Source organism: Aptenodytes patagonicus, chromosome 22 (genome assembly GCF_965638725.1).
Source record: "Aptenodytes patagonicus chromosome 22, bAptPat1.pri.cur, whole genome shotgun sequence".
NCBI classification, from domain to species: domain Eukaryota; kingdom Metazoa; phylum Chordata; class Aves; order Sphenisciformes; family Spheniscidae; genus Aptenodytes; species Aptenodytes patagonicus.
In genome coordinates, this window is record NC_134970.1 from 7,296,480 (window position 1) to 7,310,690 (window position 14,211).

Here is a 14,211-nt window from a genome sequence, read left to right on the forward strand (position 1 = left end):
AATTTCAAAAGCTGTAAAGGCACGGAACTGCTGCTTTTTACACACAGTGTACACAGGTAAGGCATCTGATGCAGTCAGGGGTAGAGTTTCTATATCTGCTGACACCATTCTTGGGATGAGATAGCAATTTACGCAGACACCTATTTTTCTATATTATTTGCCAGTTCTGCCACACAATAAAATAAGTTAGAGTGACTGAAGTTCGCTAAACTTTTAGCTGTTAGTCTGATAAACAACACGACACTCTTGTCTTCCTGGGAGATGAATCCAGGGATCCTTCACAGCATGGATGCTCACAAGCATAAGCCATATGGACATTTCCCTTACATAAACTTCACAACATCTCATTGCTCAAAGCCAGGGAGTAATGGATGAAGGACAAATGGAGGCAGGGTTTATTGGGTCACTGCTAAAGAGAACTGTTCCTTGAGGATGATATGTTCAACAGCTTGTGTGTGGTCTCTAAATCTTCCTCTCAAAAAAGCTATTGAGGTCATTGTAGTGGGATAACCACATTGCATTTCATGCTTTTTTACTCCTAAGCAGAAAAGGCTCTAATCTGATCAGCTGAGTTCCTCCCACTGACAGGAAAAAAACATGTCTGTGATGTACCCAGTACCCACATCGGAAGCCTTTCTCATTTCTGACTTGCCCCCAGAACAATGGTGACAAATTCAAATCTCTCCAGCTCTGGAGTGCAGAGAAATTCCTCTCTGGTTAATGGGTGAGCTGCTCCTTGCACTTGTATTTTTGGGCAAGACGATCTCCTCTGATAGCTTTCTCTGAGGGCTACACAAGTGTGTGCTGGGTCCTGTGCACAGGACCATGGGGGAGGAGAGATGCTCAGCTCTGCTTTGGTACCCATGCTCTGATGATGTGTGTTAGCTTGGTGATCTGTTTTTGCCAGATAAAAGCGGGGGGTGGGGAGAGGGGCATTTTTTTTGCTCTCCAGGGGTAGGAAAAACGCATCTCACCCAACCATATTCGCACAGAACTTGAAACCAATTATGGGGTCTTTCCATAGCCAAAAGAGAGAACCAGAGTCCTCCAGAGAGTGATTCACCCCCCAGACAGGGCTCTGAGATAACAGGTATGATTCACCCTCTGGAGATGCTGATCGTTTTCCACTGCTGACTAGCTGAGATGAGTAATATCTAGGCAGCTACGGTCAGAGGAGACAAATCCACCTGGTCTGCCCGAGGGGGACGTGGGCACAGCAGAAGCTTACCTGAAGCGAAGGCCATGAAGGATGACTCAGAAGAATTTTATTTCCTTCCTGGTGGTATCTTAGGATCTCCCACCATGAGGGAAGGATCTAGCACGCCAGTCATAGCAGAGGCATGAAGACACCAGCCTCCTCGTCCCAGCCACTCGACTTCCCAACTACAAACCTGGCCCGGGCTGCTCTACTGTAATGCCAAACGCCAGCGTGGCTGATCCGGCTGCTGTTCTTTGAGGGCTGCAAAGGGCAGGCAGTGAAGCTGCTTGTTGGGTCCAACCAAGAACACAGTGGCTAAGCCACAGTTTTTGCCCCTATAAAAGAGGGTGATGCATTTTCTGCCAAGTGGATTTGCCAATGGCTTTTGAAAATGTATTATTGCTCATCATTGCAGTAAAAATGCTAGTGCTCTTCAAGGGTACTGGGGAACACTCCATAAACAACATGGGGAGACAAGCTGAATGGCAGAGAAAGCTGCTGGAATAAGAAATAAGGTCCAGCCACACACTTTGTTTCCCAGTCTGGGATACTCTTGAACCCCGACCAGAGATTTGGAACAGGTCAGTGTAAGCAGAGGAACAACTCCAAAATCTGAATCTTGAACTGGATTTGTATTTTAATACAGCTTTTTCTCCTCAGACCTGGCCTGATACTGCCAAGCTATTGCTGCCAATCCTGGTGACAAGCACAGATCTGCAGTGACAGCTCAGGCTGATCATGCACTGGGTGAAGTGGAGAAAAGAGCAAGTGAGCAGCAGGTTGGCTGACAGCCTGCAGTACACGGAACCAGAAAAATCTTGTCTGCTCAAAGTCTATGCCAAAAAGCAGTAACTACTCTGAATTTGGCTTATCATTCCTGAACCAAATTATGAGATGTGCCCATAGAGGAGGAGAGCCCCAGTCCCTCCCAGGGACATCAGCCCACCTGAAGCCAAAGAAAAAAACCACAACTGTAGCATTTCCTCACAATCTGTGCACTGGCTCAATTACACAAGCTACAGGGGCCACCTTGCCTTTTTCAGGTGAATCTCAGATTGTGCACACTACACCTGGGAGGAAGGATCACGGCACGCGGAGCCAGAGAGGATCCTGCTTCCATACAGCCAGCAAGGAATACTAACAGCAGCCAAACTTCAGCAAGGACTCACCACACCACGGCTACATCACTGCATGAAAGTTACCTGCAGTACATCCAGATGTGTGGCACGCCTGAGTGTAGTGTTCACTTGGATGTGGTAGACACCTACTCTTGACCCCTCCTAGACTTTTTTCTTTGTAGAAATACCATTAAACACTTAAAATGCCAAAATGGAGACCAGATTTCTGAAAACAAAAATGGGGACAAAACTCCACTGACTTAGCTGTGCTCCTCTCGAGCTGCCTGCTGAGAAGAGGGGCCTCAGGGAAAAGAGGAGATTTCAGAGATGAGGCAGGAAGGTTTTGAGCAGCAAGCGTCTTCTAGAGTGGAAGGAAATTCTTTAGCACACTGCCTGCACTGTGACACTTGTTATGGGCTCTGTTTCCTGCCACAGGCATGCTTTCTGCTGCAAAGTGATCTATAACAGGTGAAATTCAAGGTCTTGTGCTCTCAGCAGTAGCAATCACCAAGAAAGTACTTGTGGTTGCTTTGTTTCAGTCTATCTTCAGATTTGCTGTTAAGAACTACCTCACTGCTCTTCCCTGACCTCTTTTCCATTGTGCTCCAGAAAGAGCCTGTAGCCAATAAATCATGTTACAGGACTGAGGTGGTCTTGCCACAAGACAACTTCTATGCTAACAGATTGTAAGTCACTGCTATGTTATGCTGACTTTATAGATTTCTGTTTTTTCCATAGCTTTTATCCTCTAAACACCCAATGGAAACAACACCTTTCTTAAACCTTACTGCATCACATGTGATTTATAGAGAAGAATATTGCTGTTAACAGCAAACTGTCAAATCTCAAACAGATCAAAGAAGTGAAACAAGGAATGAATTGACTGAGCTCTTCAGGCCATGCTGATTACAAAGTAATTTTTTTCTTCCTTCTGTCACAAGAATTTATATGCTTGTGAGAATCTGATCAGGTGGGAAGAGCTTTCCTCCTTTGTCTACATCAAAGTCCACATGTTCTCAAATTGCTGTAAGTCATTTTTTGCATTTTAATCTCTGTCCATATGTATAAAAATAATTACCTGTCTTGAGGGACAGGAGATGAAGTAGTCTTTATTGCATTTCCATAAGACTCCAAAAGGTTCCTGCTAAAGATATCAGAGAAGTGAACCAATGGGTTGGAGGAACTGGATTATTTTAGTTAGAGGTAAAATTAATCTGTATGCAGCGAGTGTACATGTCAGGCTAATTTAGCACTAAGAGATTATGAGTCAAGTAAAACTGGAGTGAAATCAGAATATAATGGGAAATGATATTTGTAGAAAACATGAAAATGCTTGCAATGTTTTTAAGAACAATGTATATGACACAGTTTGTCCTCCAGGTTGCATCCCATCAGCTTATGAAGGCATCAAATCCTTCTGCAGCACAGATGAAAAGAGGACAGACACTGCTGTCATATAAACACCTGAAATGGGAAGATGATGTTAGCAGGACCAGTGCTGATGGGACTGGAGTCCTCCTCAGGGAGACTGTGGCTGACTTCAGCTGGGAACAACAGATTTGTGGCAGAGTGGCAAGTGAATCCTGCAAATATTTCAGAGGGATGCAGTGAACAAAGACTGTGAGGGAGAAAGGAGAACTAAAATGAGAGCAAGGACAGCATCCCAGGGAATGGGACCTATTGCGCTGTTGCCCACCACCTGTGTATGGTTGCAGTGGTGATGGCTAACTGTGTACTGGGTGCATTAGCCACCAGGTAGCAGGAAATAGTTTGCTCTAGGTGACGGACACATGCTGACACGGAGGGAAGGTCTCTTGCTTATCTGCAGTTGCTTCCCTAACATGCTGCACGCAGGAGGAGTTGCCAAGAGACAGAAGACGGATGGAGACACAGTCACAGGTTTTTTTCCTGGGCCCCTTTGCTTTAGCAAACACGCCATCAAGCCCAACAGCAGGAGAGTCAATCCGTTTGGGGTACAGGGCTAACGAACTGCCCGCAAGGACTGAAGCCAATGTTTCTTAGCGTTATGGTGCATCTTGCCTGGAAGACAAGACAAAACTCAAAGTGCCTTGTGGAAAGGAGGCAAGAAGAGCCTGATCTCATGGTGCAGGATCTTTAGGCTTCACTCCTCATGAAGGGAAGGGCTGCTGCTGCTATTGGGGAAAGGGAACATCGCAGGGCAGGGAGTGGGGCATGGCTGAGAGGTAGGAAAGACTGATGGCAGAGGAAGAGGTGAATGCAATGGGGAGATTTGTCAAAAAGTGGCTGGGAACCATTCTCCACATCTCATGTGCCACAATTGGTTTCTGTGCTTGCAAATGCAAGGGTGAAGTGGGGTATGGGCTCAGTGTGCTGGAGGCTGCTGGGGCAGCAACAGCTGTGGGGAAATCCCACGATCAAGGCTGGTCCAAGGCCCTGACTGTCGCTGATCACTTGGACCAGGCAGAAATATCTGAAAATTACTTTATTGGACTGAATGGGCTTTGCAGACCTTTAGCCAAGACACCAGACTTCTAGTTCCCTCTTTTCACAAATTTAAGTATTGATGGACTATGATTTACACGCTCTATCTCCTCTGGAGCAGGGTTACCAAATGTTTAGATGTTTCTGGACAAATCCTGCACATGCAGGCCAGGGGATGGGCTAGAGCTGTGGTAAACTCCCTGATTCACATGCCGTGGTCCAGGTACCAAGGACTTAATGAGGTCATCAAGTCTGATACACAGGTGGGTATCACAGCTAGGAGTCATCTCAACTATACTCAGATGCCTCCTTTCAAACTGTGTGTCCCTCCAGCTGTGAATGGAGAGGACCAGGCACCGCTGTGAGTGATCCATCTCCGAAGGCAGCTGCCTACTTCCAGGAGATGATTTTTTCCCCCAGCACATCTACTTCTCTCTCTTGACTAAAGGGTGGTGCTCAGACACATGGAAATTAGCTCAGCTGGAGACTCCCACACTATTGTCCCACCGGGGGGTTAGATGACATTACACGTGTTAGCGTCTCTGTGCCGGCTATGTCCATACTCTTGGGGTCTGGGGTCTACATGAGGTGACATGCAGCCACAAGTCTCTGTGGGAGGAGAAATGAGCTACCACAGGACGGAAGATAAACAAGTGGATGCCTTTATCCAGAAGGGAGAAATGTGACTCTGGAAGCTTTGTGCCTATGCTGCTGCATCTTACTGGGTCAGAAAACCTGCTACTATCCTAGGGAGGCCCAAAGTCTCTCAAAGTCCCAGTAATTAGCTATTAGTGCAGTTCCTCCCCAGTCTGGAGGAGGGAACCCCAAGGAAATGCACAGAGCTCTGGGATTCATGACCATAGGCTAGAAATCATCACCATGCTGAAAGCACAGGCTGGTACTGTGGAGCTGAACTACAGTGGTAACTTTGGGAAAGCCGCACTGGGCCACTTAGAAATCTTATCCTCCTGGAGCCCCTGGCCTCAAAGCCAGGTGAGAGAAGCTGTGGTGACTGTCCTCAGGCTACCATATAGCCACCCATACTGGAAAAGCTCTGACACTCTTCTGGCTGGCACTAATCCCCTCTTCCCCCTTCAAATTGCTGTAGGCAACACCCACCCAGACGAGCCAGACACACGCTAAACACCTTCCCAAAGTGCTGATCTCTGAGAAACTCCAGAAAGAGCCAGCCATTCTCATCACTTTCCATAAGTATTTGAAAAAGAAAAACCAAGAGTTTATCGCTTAATCCATCAGGTTTCTTTTCTCTTTGCTTTCTCTACCTCTGCAAGCCTGGTAATTATAATTTATAGCACCTGCTCACTTTGAAATACCTTGGACTCCTTCTGCCTGGCAGAGGAACAGACACAGTGCCCATCTGCTTTAGGTAAGTGCTCACAAACCACAAAGTCGTTAATTAGACTGACACACGACTCTTCCAGAATACGCATGGTATGTTGTTACTGCACCTATAAAACACTGGTAACCAGATACTCTGCCAGGGGATCACAACTGGATCAGAGCATTACGTAAAGCCTTGGCACCCCTTGCAGGGCTCAGAGCATTGCCATCAGGTGTGTGTGTTCTCTCTAATCCTCCCCACTGGGCTTCCCAACATGCTTCCCAGATAAAGCAAGCCTGCTGGGAAGCAGCTCCCTCACACTTGGTAGGAGGGTCAGTCACCAGAGCTTTGTATTCTCTTATTTTGAAATCCAAATTCCTCTTTGTATTCATCTAGTGATCCCCACCAAGGTCTCCTTCCTGACAGCCTGGGTTCCACATCCTGCAGCTGACAGGGAGCAGGGCAGGTCTGTTTCTGGCCCCATGGGCATGGCTGCAGCTTCAGAGAGCCTGTGATGAGGGGTGTTTGCAAGGACAGATGTGTCTGATGTGGACGGGGCTATTTGGGTGGATTTGACACTTGCCTCCTCAGGCTGGCTGGCATCCATGGTGCAAAGTGAATCATGAACACTTCTGGTTGGGAAGTGCTGAACCCCCGTAGTGGATGTCTCCCTCTGGAGGAGGAGTCGCCCAGACCATGTGAAGTCCCTGATGAGTGATACTCGGTGATACGCAGTAAGCCAACCTGGAGCAGCCAAGCTTTGGGTCAGCACATGAAGCGATGGGGAATGGGTGTCCTAGACCTATGAATGCCCTTGGCACAGAGTTATGTTGAATGACCGGAAACCTCCACCTGGTTTACCAGGCTTCCCAGCACTTGTGTTAGAGTTTGCAGGAGGATGTCCTGTTAGTGTGTTTGAAATATTATTTGCCAAAACTCAGGACTGCATCTTCCTTGCTTAGAAAAGGTATGGGTGGATCACGCAGGGCAATGGGAACATCCTCTCGGAGAGCATTCACAGGGGAACATCCTGACCCTCCCATCTCACCTAAACTTGCCTGAATCTAAAGTCAGCTTTTTGGCATGCTGTCTGTCCTGTGAAGTACTGGAGTTTCAGTAACTTAGGTTCCCTGAGAGCCAGCGTGCATCATCTAGGCTAGTTAAAATCAGTGCCCTCCGGTTGCTGTTTCCTGCACCACAACACGTCTTTTGTGGGTGACACCACACCTGCCAAGGAAAATCCTGCGCACCTGAAGCTCATGGGTTGGCAGCTTTGAGAAGGCTCCTTGCATGAAGACAGATCCTCATCTTGGCCAAATCAGAAGGGAAGAGCAGGGGGAGGCCCACAGAGGGAGAGCAGTGTAAGCATGGTCTTTGTGACACCTGGCCAGTGTTTCTCCTCCCTTATTTCTGGTCTTCTAGAGACAGATGTGAGAGCAGGACCGAGGCCATGTTAACAGAGAGCTGCTGCTTCCTCTCCCTGGAGGTGGAGTCCTTTGTTCAGACTGCCACAAAAAAAGCTGTGTGGGAAGGCATGCAGGGTGCATGTGCAATGCAAGAGGGCTCCAATGTGGAACAAGCTTTTCTGGGGGCAAGGTACGCTGGAGAGTCGGGTTCATGCCCTGACTGTGCCACGAACTCTCTGATCATTCTGGGCAGGAGACTCCTACTTCCCTGTGCATCATCCCCCAGTAAAAAGGAGGAATAACTTTCCTTCTGCTCTCTGGGTGACAACGTTTATTGGAGTTTCTTTTTGCCTAGACTTTCCTCTCCTTGAGCATGTATGTACAAGTTGATCTCCTGCTGTTAGAGATCCCCAAACTTGCTGCAAACTTCCTAGCTGGTACCATGGCTTCACAGCATGCATCTTGCAGAGCCCGAGAAGCATCTGGCTGCCTGCACGGTCTGGCATTCTCAGTTAGCAAGCAGAGGGACTTCAGTACAGGTCTGAACATGCCTCATGCCTGGGACCCCAGCTTGGACCCCAGCAGTGCAGCAAAGGGACCCAGCAGTTCAATTCCAAGTGCTACCAAGGCTGGGGTGCATGTGTCCTATCTCAGTGGGTATCCTCTCTGAATGCTCAAAAGGCAAGACAGCTGCCGCCTTTGGAGACAACTGGAGTTTATGAAATCATTATTTTTTGCTTTCCTATCTCAGAGACTCCACTGACACATTAGGGTTTTGCTACATTTCAGCTCTAACTTGGTGCTGTGCAGGCAGTAAATACCAACTTCTCTCTATCCCACAGTGGCTAGAAGCATCCCCTTCTGTCCCACTTGGTTGGCCACCTCATCGCTTGAATTGCCTGGTAAGTGCTACTGGTAGAGCTATGCTCAAAACAATTGTTCTCAGCTTCCACTTAGTTTGGCTGCTTCTGTTGTAAACCTGAGAAAAGTCTTGTGTATCCAGAATTCTGCCTATTTTTCCTTTCCTATGTCAGCTTGTCCATAAGAGAGACATACTTTCCCTTCAAATCCTGCCTGAATACCAGAACGATGAACGTGGACATCAAATGCAAATATCTGAAAGAGCAAGAAAATAACCAGCACACAATCCCTTTCTGTCTAGTACAGCTGTCTGTTCCACCCCACTCCTGTTGGCTTCCATTTTCGCCCCCCTTTTCAGCTGTCCTGCCTGCTTAGCATGTGCTGCCAACTTGCAAAGCAGATAGTTAATATTCCATGAAGTGCCATGCAAGTCCGGTAACTCATGGACTGTCATGATGTGCCATAAAGCCACTTCCCCTTCTGAATGGAAAAAAATAGTCTCTGGGCAACATGAGTACACTGGGTCCCAGATAGCCTGACCAGTAATGCTCAGAAACCATGCTGTGGATGATCTATGGGTGTTCCAGGCTGGCTAACTTTTTGGCAACGAATATGCAAGAGTCTCATAAACTTGCAGAAAATGACTCAGATATTTGAAAAAGAGGAAAAAAGTCTCTAATGCAGACCTGTATTGGAGGCCCTTGGCCTGAGGTTAGTAACTGCATTTGGAGAAGTCATGGCAGCACCAGTGAAAACCAAGCAGAGCATCTTAGTTCTGTATCTGCCTTAAGCCACAGTGACTGTCCACACTGTGCCACTCCTCTTTTTCAAATCAGGTCTCATTGATCTTTATGAAACATTTCCCTGTTGGAATGGAGAGAGAAGGAAAAGGTGGCTACAGAAGAACATCTCTAAACATGAGCTAGAAGGAGAATTGCAAGACTCTGCAAGCACTGGCTTCTCCCTTGTAGGAGCAGCACAGGGTGGAGACCCAGGAGGTCATGCTTTCACCAGTGTGAGATGCAGCAGTGGTACAATATTATAACACACACCGTGTGTCTTCAGAAATGTCCCCATCCACCCAGAGCAGGCCTATGCCTCACAGCCATGCTGGGCTTAGTTACCAGACATGGTTCTTGGGCCTTCACCATGCCCAAGGGTTCTCTGTTGTACAGTTTCTGTATAAGGAGGAGAAAATGCAAATCATCATCTTTTTCTGCATGTGCCCTCCACACTTTCAAGTGGCCAAGCTAGAGACAGAGACAGGCCTTGGTGTAGTGCTAACATGGGGCAGAGCTGGCTCATGCCTGTCCTCTCAGAGAATAACTATCTGCGGAGAATAACTACCTTGGAGAATAACCACCTCGGAGAATAACCACCTCCTGTACTCTCCGTACTGAGGGCAGGTTTTACTGCAGCCTGTTGGTGATCTGTGATCAGGGTCTTTCTGAGAGGCACCTTCTGCCCATCCTTTAACCAGGTAGCTTGGACAGGGAAGAGGTCTCCGTCGCGTGGGACACTTCTGAAACTTTTGCTTGCAGGGACTGCCCCTCCGGTTTGAAGATTTGGACCCAGCCTAGGGGCACAGCATGGAAAAGCAACTGTAGGGGTCCTGACTGATCTCTTATGGCTTCACCCTTGAATTCTCGTAAGCACAGAAAGAACAGGATGTGTGAGGTGGGTTCACTGATGCGAGACCTACAGAAGATACTACTGCTTTGCTGCTTGCTTTTTGTTACAGAAACCTCTCTCCTGGAGCTTTTCATCTTTCACACAGTCTGCCCCAAATAGTTCCTCTCCTGGTGACTGGTGGTTATACACACCGATCGTGCCATTGCAGAGTCTCAAATGAGGCATGGAAACACCTTAATGTGGCGCGTGGAGCCAGGACACCTAGGTCCTACTCCTGACTTTGCTGTTGTCCTAGGGAAGATCACTTTGCCTTCCCATGCTTGTGTCGTTCTTGCTAGTGCAGAGCAAGAACTGACAGCGAACTCTCTGGAAAGCACTTCCGAGTGTGCAGCTAGAGATGACTATGTGCAGGTGTTACTATCCTAACAGAGAAAGATACACAGCATCTTGCCCCACAGTTTGCTGTGTCTACTAATTCCCACTAATTTGCTGCCTGTGGCTTAGCTAATCCCTTTCCAGTTTCTCTGATCAGGTGAGATGTCATGAAGAAGATCCAGCCCAACCGCAGCAAGTCCCACCTTCCTGAACTGGCGAGCGGGATACCTGTCTGGCTCAGGGGGAGAGGTGTTGCCAACAGTGGATCTGCCACAAGGGATTGTGCTGTTTTCCCGATGCACATCTCTTATTTTCTGATAATCTTTGCCGGTTCTTAAAGCTGGGCCTCCTAAAAAGGGTGTTTAATTAAATACTCATCTGTGTAAAGATGGTCCAGAAGCCCTAGGCAGTCTGTGACCATGAGAATGTGTATCCAGGCTCCCTTGGCTGGAGGGGCACTTTAAGCTCAATCCCATGAAATGCTTATTTTCCCAGCAGAAGCCTTCTTTTGAACTTATTTGCTCTCACTGTACCTGGTGGCTGGTGGATAAGCTGTGGGTCTGGCTGGTGTACCTGGGAGCATTGGATAGAGCAGTCCTGCAGGTCAGAAGTTGTTGCCCCCTCTCCTGCCCCAAACCCAGGTCTTGTCAGGTCTAACAGTTTTTTTCTCTTTTTAAGAAAGAGACAGGAGTGGGAGGCCACTGTCTCAGTCCCTCCTGTGCATAGTTTGTGTCGGGGACAGGAATTTGGGTCCAATGAGAGGTTGAAAAGGGAAACTGAGCCTCAGTGGTGGATCTGGGGAAGGCTCAGAAGAGGTGGCCCTGGTTCAGGAGTATGAGGGCAGATATCCTAAAAACAGATGGTGAGGAGAGGTGGAGTGATGGAGTCCAGAGGGACCAGGCACAGGTCCTTTGCACTGCTGGGAAGAAAGAGCTGGCTTAACTACCAGGGGTGAGGGACTGAGGGGAGCTTTGAGAGGGGAATAACAGCCCAGACAGGTTGGTCCAAAGGGCCAAGGCTGCTGGGGAAAGGCAGGAGGTCCCTGCTCAGTCACCTCGGACCCTGGGTGGGAGCCTGCCGGCTGGGGCAGCACGCTTGGAGGGGCGAATGGGGCACAATTCCCTACAGCAACCTCTCTTGCCCCTGCTGCTGTGGCTCTTGAAACCAGTCTTAATATTGCAGGCATTAGGCATGTCCTAACCAGACATGCCCTGATACTCAGCCCTCTGATGTTATTCTAAGCGTAGTCTCCCTCAGGTTGTCTGAAGCAGCTTATTTCTTCTTATTTGCTCTTACTGTTCAGTTTCTGCAGGAAGAACATGAGATCCCAGCTGGCCCAAGCTCTGCCTCCTCACCCAGCTTTGGAGACACCTGGAGGGGCCTACACTGGATGAGGTGGCCTCAAAGTGCACTAAGAGCAGGTACTTCTGTGTTGATTCAAGATAAGCCGTCCTCCCACCCTGAGCCTTAAATGAAGCCCAAAAGTGCTATGAGCAGCTTCTTGAAGCATTTGGCATTTCTCATGTGCCATGTAGTATTTTGGTGGGGGCTGTTGGCTGAGGGGATGGAGCATGTGGACCTCAGCACTAGCCGAGGTGGCCATCCATCGGCGGTGTGTGCCCCAGGCCAGGTGGCCTGAGCAGCAGTGGTGCCTGCAGGCAGTTGAACCTTCAGAAGCAAAGGTTGCATCTATCCAACCATGAGCTCTGCTGGCACTGGTTGTCACACACTTTCATGAGAGAGAGGCTGAGGTGGGGAAAGGGGTGTTGCTGGGGCAGCCCCATTGCAGTGACTTTCCATGTCATGTTTCCCTTGAAAGGGAAGTCACCTGGAAAACAATCTAATCTCCAAATCCCCGGAGTGGGGGGTCTTGACTCTGGCACTGGTGGTGATGTCAACACATTTTAATAACAGCCACAACCATGTGCCAATGATGTTTCAGCAACTGATATTTCAGATCTCTCCTGGCAGAAAGAACATTAATATCTTGCACAGCCAACACCTCCATTGCAAATTAATATTTAAATTAATATTTACAGAAACTTCTACTTGGTGCTGGGAGGGCCACACATGGAGAACTGTGCCCAGTTTTGGGCTGCCCAGTGTAAGAAGGATGAAGAGGAACCAGACGGGTCCAGTGGAGGGCTGGTAACTGAGTCAGGATCCCAGAGCACTTGCCCCACGAGTAGAGGTGGAAGGAGCTAGGCTGGTTTCACTTAGCAAAGAAGAAGCTAAAAGGAGCTCTGCTAGTGACCCACAAGTAAAGATGATGGAGCCAAGCTCTTCTGGGTGGTTCCAAGTGATCAAAGAGTAATGACCACAAATTGCGCTCCAGGAGTTTTAGGTTGGACTTGAGGAAAAGCTTCTTCCCCAGGAGGGACAGTCCTAGGCCAGGTCACCAGCGAGGGGGGAATCTCCATGCTTGGAGTGTTTCAAGGCTTGGATAGACAAAGCTGCAACCGCTCCACCTAGTATTGGTGATAGTCCTGCTCCAAGCAGGAGGCTGGCCTGGAGAAACCCAGAAACCACTTCCAGCCAACTATGATAAAAAGGCACAGTAAGACTAGGACTGAAGTTAAGGATTAGGGTTAAGGTTAGTTTTTCAGTGGTTCAGCTCAATTCAAAATGCTCTTACAAGCTTTGGCAGTGCTGCTTACGCCAGCTGGGCAATTCCCAAACAGACCTGCCCTAAATTCAGTGGCACTACCAGGACCTGGTTGCATGTGTGTCCCTACCTAGGAAAACTGCAAATATTTCAGTGCTGTGTGATTTTTAGTGAATATAGTAGCACAACCTGCTGTGGGTATAGTTGCTTTAAAGGAAAAGCATGATCACAACCTCAGCTTCTTCCCATGGCTGAATCACTAAAAGTGTTTTAAAGCATTTCTACCCTCTATCTGGGTAAAACAGCACAACTCACATGTTGACAGACCAGAGTGTGCTCTGTGCTCCCTGGCAGGTCCCTTCCCCACTGTGGTCCACAGTGGAGAGGATGGAGCCCCTTCTGGGTGGATATTTTCCAGCGTTCCTTGAAATATGCATTGGCACTGGTGGCCTTTTCATCACGACACACACATGGGGAGCTGTAATTTCAACATCCTTTACCAAGACAGTGTTCCTTCCATGAAAACCGTCCTCCCCTCCCTTCTACGCTAAGTGACAGTAATCTTTGCTTTAATTGGAAAAGAAAAGGAAGAAGGGACAGAACATCCTTGACAAAGGAACTAATGACTCAAATGCTGGGAAGCCTGAGGCCCCCAAGGGACTGTGCAGCTCGCAGCATTGATTTTTAATGACTTACAGAGATTGGAGGTTTGGAAGATCTCTCAGTGCCTCTGCAGGGATGCGACTCAGCTGATTGTTCTGCAACATCCTATAATTAGAAAAAAGAAAACTTTGTTAAGAAAAAGAAAAAAAAAAGCCTGACACAAAATGGAGGACGTGGCTGCTTGTTTCTGAAGGTGTCCTGGACTCTTGTTGGAAAGCTGGAGGGGTTGGAAAGCAGCATGTTGGTCACCTAGAACTCTTAAGCAAGCTTGCAGGCTGCAGGCAGGTGATCTGCAGTCCAGGCTGGCCCAGGATCCTGCAGCAGAGGGTCCCAGGGGTGAGTTTGGTGCTGCAATGGGGGATCCACTCGGAGGATGTGACTGTAAAGGGGCCTCTCCACCGCACACATGCATCTGTTAGTCCAGAGTAATACCAGTGCTTTCAGCTGAGTTGTCCCCTATTTATTCTTGTCTAAGACATCCTTCTCCCAATGTGTGTCAGTGGTGGTTGCCTCTGCAGGATCTATGGAAACTAGCTTGTGGGCAGGTT

At 48.3% G+C, this 14,211-nt stretch overlaps 1 protein-coding gene across 4 annotated transcripts in view; it reads right to left on the bottom strand.

The window, feature by feature from the left end:
- Window positions 1-14,211, bottom strand: part of LGR6 (leucine rich repeat containing G protein-coupled receptor 6) — a 148,578-nt gene that overhangs the window by 58,005 nt on the left and 76,362 nt on the right. For all 4 annotated transcript variants that reach the window (XM_076357800.1, XM_076357803.1, XM_076357802.1 and 1 more), the window contains exon 4: window positions 13,697-13,768. In XM_076357800.1, the coding sequence (XP_076213915.1) occupies window positions 13,697-13,768 (72 nt within the window). The remainder of the gene's footprint in view (window positions 1-13,696; window positions 13,769-14,211) is intronic.